Raw genomic sequence first — 12,370 nt, 5'->3', positions numbered from 1 at the left:
CCATTCTTTGGTGAACAACTGGTGGTTATTGCTCATCTTTTTTTTTTTTAATTTCAGAGCCAAAAAAAGAAGAACGAGTATATCAGGGCCCAGAGAAGTGCAACAGGTATTTCTTTGGGTAGGTCTGTATCACTAACTATAATCATTGAACCTAACATTTGTGGTTAGAAATCAGTAGAATTTTTGTTGCGTAAAGGCACAGCAACTCAAAGGTTAATGGATTAGAGCAGGATTTTAACTGGAGGCTCAGTAATCCAAAGAAAATCATAACATGACTCCACTGAAAGAAGTTTACAATATGTACATTTGATTTTTAAAAACTGGGATAGGTGAAATCACATCACATTTATTCTATCATGAATCAGCTAAGGTTTCTCAATTCTGCTTGCTCCTCTATCCCAATAGGGCCTCATGATCTCCCAGTTACGGCTACTTTTCTAACAGGTTGTCTAGACTTGTACTATCCAAATGATAGTTCCTAGCCCCATGTCGCTGTTTGAGTTTAATGAAAAATAGCACAATTTAAACTCTGGTTTCTACAGCTTACTAGCTACATTTCAAGTGCCCAACAGCCACGTGTCTAGTGGCTACTAAACTGGATGGTGTGGAAACAGAACATTTCCATCATGAAATGGGACACGTGACAGCATTTCCTAGACCCGTGCTACTAGCATTGTGGTCTGAGAAGCACAGCAGCATCACCTGAGAGCCTGTTGGAAAAACGAATCTCCGTTCTCACTTCGGATCTGCTAAATCAGAATATGCATCTTAGCAAGATCCCCAGGCGATTCCTAGGCACAGGAATGCTTGGAAGGCACAACTCTAGACCTGCTTTCATTGTATTACGTGTTCTGGAAGGCCACTGAAGCAATCTTTCAAAAGCATAAATGTGACTCCTTTTCACTCCTATGCTTAAATCTCTTCAATTTCTACTCTATTTTTACTTCTTAAAAAACCTCACAGGAGATAGTATGGTGTAAGAGTCCTCGTATGTGTGCCTTCAGGCAAGCCATCTCTCTAAGCCACAGATTCCGTTTGTTAAAAGAAGAAACCTCCTAAGGTTGTTGTGGAAATTAAATGAGGTAATTCATACAGTTTCTAGAACAACGCCTGGCACAGTAAGCACTGCACATGCGCCATGGCAGATATTTCGCATTTCTTCCTTGCTGTTCCTCAGATGACCTCATCTCAAGGTGATTTTCTCACTAGCCATTGGCATGAGGTGAACAAAGCTCCAGTTCATGCATCAGGTGCCAGATCAAGTCTTTCCCCCAAATCTTCAGCAAAACGTAGGTATCGCCTTTCATCTCTTTTTGCTCATCAAGCTGGTATGAAAGCATGTATGGTGTTAAAAGAGTGTTTTTATGCATGTCCTCATCACTTGACTATGAGCTTCTAGAATGAAGAGCTAATTTGGACCTCTGACATCTATCAGAGTGGCCAAGAAAATGTTAACTTAAAAATAGTTACTGAAAAACCATTAACTACCAGAGTAAGTTGAAGTACATTTTAAAAAATCCTGGGCTGGGCACAGTGGTGGCTCATTCCTGTCATCTCAGCACTTTGGGAGGCTGAGGCAAGAGGATAGCTTGATCCTAGGAGTTTGAGACCAATCTAGGAAACACAGGGAGATCTTGTCTCTACAAAAAAATTTAAAAAATTAGCTGGGCATGGTGGTATGGCCTGCAGTCCCAGCTACTAGGGAGGCTGAGATGGGAGGATCACTTGAGCCCAGGAGGCAGAGGCTGCAGTGAGCTGTGACTGTGTCATTGCACTCCAGCCTGTGAGACAGAGTGAGATCTTGTCTTGAAAAAATAAAAATATAAAAAATAAATAAAAACTAATACTTAGATAAGTATGGCATGAAAGCCAGAAATTTAAAGAAAAAAACAGAGTGAGAACCTGTCTCAAAAAAATAAAAATATACCAAATAAATAAAAACTAATACTTAGATTAAATAAGGACTTTACAGGTATGTCCTGAAAGCCAGAAATATAAAGGAAAAAACACATTTGACGACTTTAAAACTTCTGAATGAAATAAGGTAAAAATGACTATGACCAAAATTAATAATAAATTGGAAAAGTATATAACATGTGACAAAAAATTCATATCCTTAATTGAAAATAGCCTTTTTAAATTCAAAAAGAAAGGAGAATAGCCCCAGTAGAAAAGTGGAGGCTATTAACACACAAAAAGAGAAATACAAATGGCCAATAAATGTATGAGAAGATAGTCAGCGCTACTAGTAATAAATCAAAATAACAACATTTTAACCTAAGAGATTGGCAAAAGTTAAAAATATGCATAATAAAATATAGATAGATAAATAGAGGTAATGACTAGCATTGGTGGTTACGTAAACTGACAGTTGCCATGGTTTTCAAAATTTCAAACATGCCTACTCCGTGGTACGGCAAACATCCTTCAGAAAATTTATACCAGCACAAAACTAGATCAAATGAACACATACACACACAACAACATACACAGACACAGGCATAAGAAAATAAGTCACTGTATTTTGGGGAACTAGTTAATTAAGAATAGCCACTAAATAAAATTATATAGATGATGTATAATGAATGATACATGAGAAAAGCCTGGTATAAAATGCATTTAAAAATATGGACCTCTAGCTGTATATATACATGGGAAAATATCTGGAAGGATATACACTAAAAAGCTGACAGCACGCACTGTGGGATTACAATTAATTTTCACTTTTTATGGTCTTTCTTTACTCTCTGAAATTTTGAAGAAATAGAAAAAATAAACAACAAAGCCTGTCCACCTCCCTCCCTCCCTCCTTGCCTCTCTTTCAGAAGCTGTTCACCTTGTCTATCCTAAGATAACTTACCTCAGAGAAGAGACATGTTAAATCTACATGTCGTAAGTTCTCATTATCTTACTGGAAGGTAAGAAAAAATATTCTAAGAAATAATTCCTCAAACTTTTTTTAATGTCTTAGGCTGTATATTAACAGTCAATATAAGAGAAGGGAATTCTAAGGGAATGGAAAAAAAAGTTTAAGGAAGGCTGCATTTCTGTTAAAGGTTGCAAGGTCAATCTCATGATGACATTGGTCTTCCCCATTGATTCTGGGGTTTATCAGACTGATCTGGCTGGATGGGCAAGTGTCTCTTTTCTCCCTCTCTGCTTTACATGCACACTCAATAGAAAAGGACAACCTTCCCTGAGAGAAGTGTCCTGTTCTTTTTTCCAAGGGTAAAGGCAACATCTTTAATCTGATGAGGGAATGAAATTTTTTTACCTGATCAAAAATAAAATCATTGTGTTAGTATGTTAGTCCTTTAAATGTAGGAAGACCAACGAAAATTTGAAGCATACATGTGCTTAATTAAAGCAATAAAAGTATGAGACAATTCTTTGAAAATAAAAGTAATTTTTTGCTAGATAACACTGGGATTGTATCTTCTTAATTCCTAGCACAATAACTAGATCAAAACAAATGTTCAATAAATATTTGTTGAACTGAAAACCCTACATGAGTATATTAACTAGATAATTTGCATGTTGCCATGTGGGGAAAAATAAAAGCAAAGAGAAGGTTTATGACCATGGTACTAGTAGGAATAAAGCAGATTGCTAATTACTAAAAAGTAAAACCAGGCAATCTGAAAAAAAAAAAAAAGAAAAATTTTGAGTTTTTACCTAGAAGTCTGAGAGTTATATTCACTAATGGGTCCTTAAAAAGAGTACAAGTCTCACAGGTAACAGTGACTGATCTCACATTAAAATGCTATTTTTTCCTGCTAGTCACACCATGAAAATAAAATTAAATGGTATTAAAATTGATATTCAAAATATTTAACAACTGGAAGCACACAGGTACTTATTAATCAGAAAAGATGCCTGACCAGTCAACCTGACACTGAATTCCAGCCCTGCATATTTATCTACCTGGTATGACCCATTTAGTAAAAAAAAAAAAAATCCCCAACAAACACATATTCTTTTTTATTTTTAAGTTCCAGGGTACAGGTGCAGGATGTGCAGGTTTGTTACATAGGTAAATGTGTGCCATGGTGGTTTTGCTGCACCTATCAACTCATTACCCAGGTATTAAGCCCAGCGTGCATTAACTGTTTTTACCTAATGCTCTCCCTCCCCCACCCAACCTCATGACAGGCCCCAGTGTGTCTTGTTCCCTTCCCTGTGCCCATGTGTTCTCCTTGTTCCGTTAAAATACATATTCTTAATTTATTACATCCCATTTATGACTGGTCCATTTCAGAACCATTTAAAATTCTTTAGCAGCACACTTCTGACAGGTACAAATAATATATACAGCTAACTAGAATAGAATCTCTTGATGGCTGATACATTTTCTAACCGAATACTAGAAATCTGTTCTCTGGAATATTGATTTTTGTTGTGAAATTACTCATTTACCTTCAGTGTTATGAAACAACAGCACTATTGTTTCACTAGAGTGTGATCCTGGTCAAGAGACGACCCCTTCAATCTGGTTTGACCATCTTTATAAGGAGAAAGTTAACTTAGATTAAAAAATGACAGAAAGGTAACAGAAGGGTTTCATCTTGCTTTTACCTCTGACTGATTGGTAGAGGCCATCAGAGGTACTGTATGAAGCACTCTGATGAAAATAAGCAGCATGTAATTGGGTTAAGGAGAGAAAGTGCTGTGAATCATTAATGATGTCTTCCACGGTCAAAGAATTGGAAAAAATACTGTATAACTTGTCCCGTAGTTGCCACCCCTGACTCAATTGTCTCTAAAGTTCTTTCATGCTCTACAATTCTGTTTTCCCATTAAACACTGACTCAAAATGGTTATTTCACTTTCCAAAGTGCATAATTATATCACAGGAGTATTGTAGCCAGTGGAAGATACTGGTCCATTGCAAAAACATCATAGTATTCTACTTACAGCTCTGCAATACTCTTATTCAGTTATAGAATTTCATGGGGCATCACAAATTGCTTTGTAAACTTGAGGATGCATCACTGGCTATTGTTCTTGGTGGATAAACCACAAAGCCTGTGATTTATCTCAGTGGACACCATTAGCATTTCAATGTGGTAGGCCTTACCCTACACTTCGAAGAAGATCAAAACACAGTGTGGTCATTTCTGGCATTTTAAAAAGCAATTTCCAGTAGTTTGAATGCTCAAATATGTTATGAAATGGTGAAATAAAAGCAATATTTACAACTTCTATTAGTAGCTTCCATTATTCGGGTTACTATCAAATGAAAAACATGATCAATACTACATCAGAAGAGAAGAAAAATCCACACATATGAATGAGTATATAATCCATTCATTGCTTTATGGACGCCCAGTTCTCTGGAGAGTGTTCCTGAGTGCCAGATGATGGCCCTGAGTGATGAGTTTTACATTTAGATGGCTGAGCGAGCTGAGAGACTTGCAATATCACAAGTAGTGGAGAGCTCCCTATTCAGTACGCATTGAAGGAAATCCTGCACAGGGTTCATTACTGTGCAAGCACATGAATTATTTTGTGTACATGAAATGCCACAGAGCTATCCATGTTTCACAAGGGATAAGTCAAACACAAATGTACCCTACAGCTTTTGTTGAAGAATATACCTCACTGTTTAAGGAAATGGACTACCCACAAAACCTGCTTTTCTATGTATCTAAATTTGCTGAAAATTACTGAAAATACTCTGTGATTTATTACACATTTTTACCAAACTCACCCCCACCAAATATAACCTCACAATATACTTCTAGACCAAACGAATAAATACAAGTAATAAAACAATGTAACACCCGGATTTACAGACAAAGTAATTCTAAGAACTTGTTCTTACCTATAAAATAAGACAGGAGTATTGCCAGGAGCACCGAGACCCCTACGGCACACAGTGCAGTGCATTTCCAGCTACAGTACTTTGAAGATTTCTTGAATTTAAAAGCACTTCTTGATAGGGTGTTTCTAGGTAGTGGCCGAGTAGGCGGCGAATAAACAGAGCCAGATGCCATTGTGTAACCTGGGGTGGCAGTACTGAACAGTGGCGTTGTCCCTGTTCCTGTTTTGAATAGGAAATGCCTGTGGAAAAGGAGAATATCATTATAAGACACAAATATGTTACAATATGAGAGACAAGAGACAGCGATGCATTTAGCTCTCCTGTCTCTTCTGCTCTCTTTTTTTTTTTTAAAAGAATTTATCCTATATAACCTAAAACATTAAAAATTAAGGAAATGTTTTAACCAAAGAATCTAACTCACAAAAATGACTCTAACGAAAGAGACTGATTTCTAATGTAGATAGCAGGATTTATACACATAAATGATCATAAATGATCACTGTTCCTTCAAGTAGACATTTTGAGAGACTATAAAGATTTTCTAATCATACTATTTCCTGAACAAAACCATTTTGGAACGTCCCTTGATGAATTACCCTAAGAGCATTTTCACAGTTAGCAAAAGAAAGCCAGTCTTGCTGCTTTATAGCTACATGGGCATTTACTACTCATGAGACTGTACGCTCATATAAACACGAGTATGCATGATCACGCTGATCTTCTGCAGACTGATTTATTTTCTGGATGTCCATGGAAACACTGTCCTCTTGGCCTGCTTCTCTGCTAAGTACTATAAAAACAAGTTTGGTTACAGGCAGCTGGTCAGTTCTCAAACGATGCCAACTATTTTATTGTTAGCTCATGTCAAACATAATCAGGATTGTGAACCTGCTGGGGGTAGGGAGAGGGAAGGAATCATGGAACATCTTCTAACACCAAACCTAAATAAATGAAGGGGTCAGTGAAGCAGATTCTGGATCAAATATAGAAACATTCCCTAACCACCGAGCCATACAACAGAGAGCAAACTGTCTCTAAAAGTTGTATGCTCTCTTTCTTGACAATGTTTAAGCAGAAATTGTGTGGTCACATGACAAGAGCACTGTAAAAGGAATTCTTCAGGAAAGGTAACTAATTTTAACTCCTATTAACAATAGAAGTCTCCAAATTTTAAAAAAGCACCATTTGTTTTATGGTTTACATTTAATATTATGCTGGTTACTTACAGTATACTCAGTAAGTGTCCACTGAATATACAGTATACTGAATATACAGCATATTCAGTAAGTGACACTTACTACGATGTTCCTAATACATCCAATGAAGTCAACAGACTGTGCTCTCATATTCAGAAGGTACAGAGATCTTTCAATCTGATATGGTACAGTCTTTATGCAAGGTCATTTTGGATAAGACATAGCTAAATACTTTTACTTTTAATACTCATATACTTATTGTATATTGGAGAAATACTGAATATATCAAACAAATTAAGGGGTTAATAGGACAGAATTGGGAAGCCAGACTGCCAAGGTTCAAATTCCACTTAACCACTTAGTAGGTATGTGTCCCTGACGAGTTACTGAAAGTCAGTTTTGGTTCCTTAATCTATAAAATGAGGATGGTAATAGTATCTACCTCACAGGGTTATTATGAAACTTAAATGAGTTAATATTTAAAGTCAAGTGCTTGGAATATAGCAAGTGTTACATAAGTATCTGATTAATAAAAAAGGATCACACTCATTTATTTTATGTATATTATTGCTTAGAAAAGGCTGAATAGGGATTTAAAAGTTACAAAGAATCAGTCTCCAGAAAACTATTACGTGAAAAATAGTGAAGCTGGTCTACAGATATGGTAAAAGTCATGGAAGTTGGCCTAATACAGGTCGGTAGAGTGCAAAGAATTCTGGATTGAAAATCAGTCCCTGGTCTATCATTTCCTAGTAATGTGGTCCTAGGAAATCTCAGTTTTTTTTCTTGACCTGTAAAAAAAAATGGCACTAATGACTTACTTATTTTAACAGGGTTGCAAAACTAGAGCTTTTAGAGACTAGAGCTAATGTCTCTAAAAAATGCTTTGTCAAACACAAAATTAGAACAGATGCAAATGATGAGTTGCCACTTGTACAAATTATACTAGTGACTGTATTACGAGCCCATTTCCCCCCACTGAACTACTTTAAAAAGCTAATTTAAAAGTTTATAGCCTGAATTAAGTGATACGTTGGAGGCAGCATTAGTACCTCCTACCATATTCATATTCAGCGTGGTTATTAAGCGCTCTGAAACGACACTGAGTTCAAATCCAGACTTCACCTATAAATAGCTGCATGATGTTGGGTAAGTTACTCAAGTTTTGTGCCTTGGTTTTATCATCTGTAAAAATGGCATAATAACACTATCTACAATTTATAGGCATTTTCCAAGGATTAAATGAAGTAATGCATATATAAAGTGTTTACATTAGTATTTAGCACAAGGTAAGTGCTCAATAAGCATTAGCTATTTATTATTTTGCTCAAAATCACACATCACAGTCTCTGTTCAGAAGACCAAAAAAGTATAATTTGAATATTTTAAATGTCAATTCAAAATGTAACATCATCAAAACGAATGTGTACAAAATTAATTCCCTGGTTTACAAATTTGATACTGGCGATTCCACACACTGGCATGTAGTCTGGATAAGAAGATGGACTATGTCATTTAGATCAGGCATCAGCAAACTTTTGCTGTAAGGGACCACAGAGTAAATATTTTAGGCTTTTCCAGCGATATCACTGAACTCTGCTGTTCTATCGTGAAAGCCGCCATAGACGATGCATACATGTTTAACTCTGGCTCTGTTCCAATAACACTTTTTTGTAGACATTGAAATTTTAACTTTATAGAAGTTTCCCATGTCATGAAATCTTCTTTTCATGTTGTCAATTATTTAAAGATGTGAAAACCATTCTCTGCTCACAAGCAGTACCAAAACAAGTAACAGGGCTGGATCTGGCCTGTGAGTCATGTTGGCCCGGATCTAGATTCTCACTCTTTTCAGGATTATACATGAAGAGTGAGCAGGAGGCTCAGCAGCCCATAGAAACAGCCTATTCCCTCAACGCCACTGGAGAGGATTTAAAAGGCAGCCTAAAGGGTGCAAAGCATGCCTCTTGTGAAGCTTGGACAGATCCATGTTAATTGGACAGAGATCCTATTATTATCTTCTGGAAGTTCCACCCTAAAAAGTCCTGGCAAACACTGGTGTATGCATTTCACAGGGCCAAATGGATCATCTTTGCCAAGTATAGGAAAAGGACTGACATTTCCTATGACTGTGGGACAATTCGCTTATTTTACTGCAGCGGTCCCCAACGTTTTTGGCACCAGGGACCAGTTTCGTGGAAGACAATTTTTCCCTGGACCAGGGAGAGGGGGGTGGAGAGGATGGTTTCGGGGTGAAACGGTTCCACCTCACATCATCAAGCGTTAGATTCTCGCACAACCTCAATCCCTCGCATGTGCAGTTCACGATAGGATTTGTGCTCCTGTGAGAATCTAATGCTATCTCTGATCTGACAGGAGGCGGAGCTCAGGCGGTAATGCTCCCTCCCCCGACTGCCACTCACCTCCTGCTGTGTGGCCCAGTTCCTAACAGGCCTCGGATCTGTACTGGTCCACAGCCCAGTGGTCGGAGACCCGTGCTACAAGTGTGGGCTTTGGCATCAGCTCAGTTTTGGATGACCCCTCCTGGTATCACCGATGGACCTGAGCTAGGTGTCCATTCTGCCGGCTTCATTAACAACACTAATGATAACTGCCATTTCCTGAGTACCTACTAAGCACTGTATTGTTGTTTCATTACAATTTTCACCACAATGCGGTGAAGAATAAAGTGACTATTTGTATTTTCAGCCTTCATCCTCCAAGTCTCAGCTCAGATGTTACTACCTGACCACCCAGTCCAAAGCCCTGTTCCCTCTACTCTCCATAGTATTACCATGTATTATCATTTTCTTCAACGTGCTTATTACAATCAGTGATCTTGTTATTTATTTGTGCGGTAAATCAAGTTTCTGAAGTACTACTGAAAGCATGTTTTTTCCTCCTGACTTTTTTCCCTTTCTGTGTTTTCTCTGCCTCAGTCCTCTCATTCTAGTTTTATTTCATTGCCTCCAGGAGAAATGAAATAAGATGAAGGAAGAAATAGCTTGAGTCTCTTACTGGTTTTCTAAAGCCCAGACTGCTGAGTGAAATAGAGTGGACTGGGGAGAAAACCGTTGTGAGGGGAGAAAGGGCTTCCCTCCAGAAAGGGTAATAGGTCCACGCTGGGAGCAGGTGGAGAACCTGAGGGGAACTGGTAACAGCAGAGGAGCAATAGGGCCCAGGGACAGAAGCCTTCTTTCTGCTTCGTGGGTGGCATCCTGGGGAAGTGGCAAGACTCCAAGGAAGGCTGAGGCTCTTTCTACTGCTTCCATGCCATGCTCGAGGGGACAGAAGTAGCAGAGAGAGCTACCTGCCAAAGCTGTGTGTACAGAAACACGCAAAACTCAGGTAGCGACAGGTTTGCAGGCCCATGGCCAACGAGGCAGTCCCTTACCTTAGCCTTTGGTCCCATGAAAAACCTCTGGGGGAAAGTGGAAATGGAGAGGCTTTGGGATATACCCAAAATGTCACAAAGAAACCGAATTTAGAAAATAAAGATTCCCCTTAGACTAGAAAAAATATTTCATTTTATTAAGGGCTAGGAAGAGAGAAAGAGAAGAATGGCTGAAGATGTACCGTGTCCCAGGGATGAAGGCCCTGCTCCTGGCCTCTCTGCGTGAGTCCTGGAGAAGCAGAGACTACAGCATTTATCCAAGAGGCCTGAGAGCCGAGGAAACCTGTGCCTTACATCTCAGACAGAGAATGGAGGCGATAACAGGATCTCAAAGAGAAATAAACTCATGAAGCATCCAGGTGATGCAGTCAGGGAGCCTCACCGAGATTCCTGTGCCTGAGCATAATTTCTAAGAAGTGGAATTACTTCTATGGCTGCAAGAGTAGCAAAGAGATGGCAGAGTGTGCCACTGGACAAGCAAGGGTCTCGCGGACAGGAACGAAGGCGACCCCCACAATATCAGGAGGATTAGGAATAGACAGAGAGCATGAAAACTAGATGTCTTAGTGGAGAAGAGTGTAACACCAGAAGCTCCCTGCTGTGCTCAGAGCATCATGGAAGAGCTGGAGTAGGGGAGGGAGGGACCCAAACTGCCTGAAGAGAAGATTCTAGGAATGAGGCTTAAAATAAAACATAAACGGGCCAGGTGCGGTGGCTCACACCTGTAATCCCAGCACTTTGGAAGTCCGCGGCAGGCGGATCACAAGGTCAGGAGTTCGAGACCAGCCCGGCCAACACAGTGAAACCCTGTCTCTACTAAAAACAAACAAACAAACAAACAAATAAAATACAAAAAATTAGCCAGATGTGATGGCGGGGGCCTGTAATCCCAGCTACTAGGGAGGCTGGGAGAGGAGAATTGCTTGAACCCAGGAGATGGAGGCTGCAGTGAGCCGAGACCACGCCACTGCATTCCAGCCTGGCGACAGAGTAAGACTCTGTCTCAAGAAACAGGGCCGGGTGCGGTGGCTCACGCCTGTAATCCCAGCACTTTGGGAGTCTGGGGCGGGCAGATCACGAGGTCAGGAGATCGAGACCATCCTAGCTAATACAGTGAAACCCCGTCTCTACTAAAAATACAAAAAAATTTAGCCGGGTGTGGTGGTGGGCGCCTGTAGTCCCAGCTACTCGGGAGGCTGAGGCAGGAGAATGGCATGAACCTGGGAGGCAGAGCTTGCAGTGAGCAGAGATCTCGCCACTGCGCTCCAGCCTGGGCAATGGAGCAAGACTCTGTCTCAAAAAAAAAAAAAAAAAAAAAGACTCTGTCTAAAAAAATAAAAATAAAAACCATAAACAAGTATTTTTAACAGTTGTATTTCTAATGTACTATACTGATGGACTATGAATGATGTATTCACTCCACAAATCATCTATTGTCTGTCTTCTCCCATTAGAATGTAAACTCTATAAAGTCCTATTCACCTCTATATTAACAGGACTTAAAAAGTTCTTGGCATGTAATAGGTGCTCAATAAATATGTGTAAAATAAATAAAATGGTGACTATTATGTAGATGAGGAAAAGTGGGCCTCAAAAAGTTAAGCACCTTGGCCAAGAAGCCACAGCTAATAAAGGAATGAAATTCATAAAATATATAAAATAGCAATAAATAAGGTTGGAAATTATACAAACCAAAAAGCAAGCCTGGGACATGTGTTTTAGCTTTATTCAAAGTACGCTGTTTCTCCATGGGAGACAGGATTTGAATCTGAGCCTATGGGACTCTCGAGATTATGAACTTAGCCTCAACACTAAAAACGTGAATATCTACTATGTGAGAGACAGGAAGTTTGATAGATGCTGACTTCAAATCAGACATCTCTGTTTAAATTTCTAAAATTTGAGACATCAGTAGATCATGAGATCACCAGTCTTGGCAAGGGCTTGAGTTGCTAT

General features: G+C 39.1%; 1 protein-coding gene across 1 annotated transcript in view; it reads right to left on the bottom strand.

Moving 5' to 3' along the window:
* The window catches only part of TENM3 (teneurin transmembrane protein 3), a 1,583,118-nt gene that overhangs the window by 163,578 nt on the left and 1,407,170 nt on the right, over window positions 1–12,370 (bottom strand). The window contains exon 9 of the mRNA XM_030816348.1: window positions 5,825–6,063. Coding sequence (XP_030672208.1) covers window positions 5,825–6,063 — 239 coding nt within the window. The remainder of the gene's footprint in view (window positions 1–5,824; window positions 6,064–12,370) is intronic.

This window comes from Nomascus leucogenys, chromosome 7b (genome assembly GCF_006542625.1).
Source record: "Nomascus leucogenys isolate Asia chromosome 7b, Asia_NLE_v1, whole genome shotgun sequence".
Lineage (NCBI taxonomy): Eukaryota > Metazoa > Chordata > Mammalia > Primates > Hylobatidae > Nomascus > Nomascus leucogenys.
This window is presented reverse-complemented; position numbering and strand designations above follow the sequence as displayed.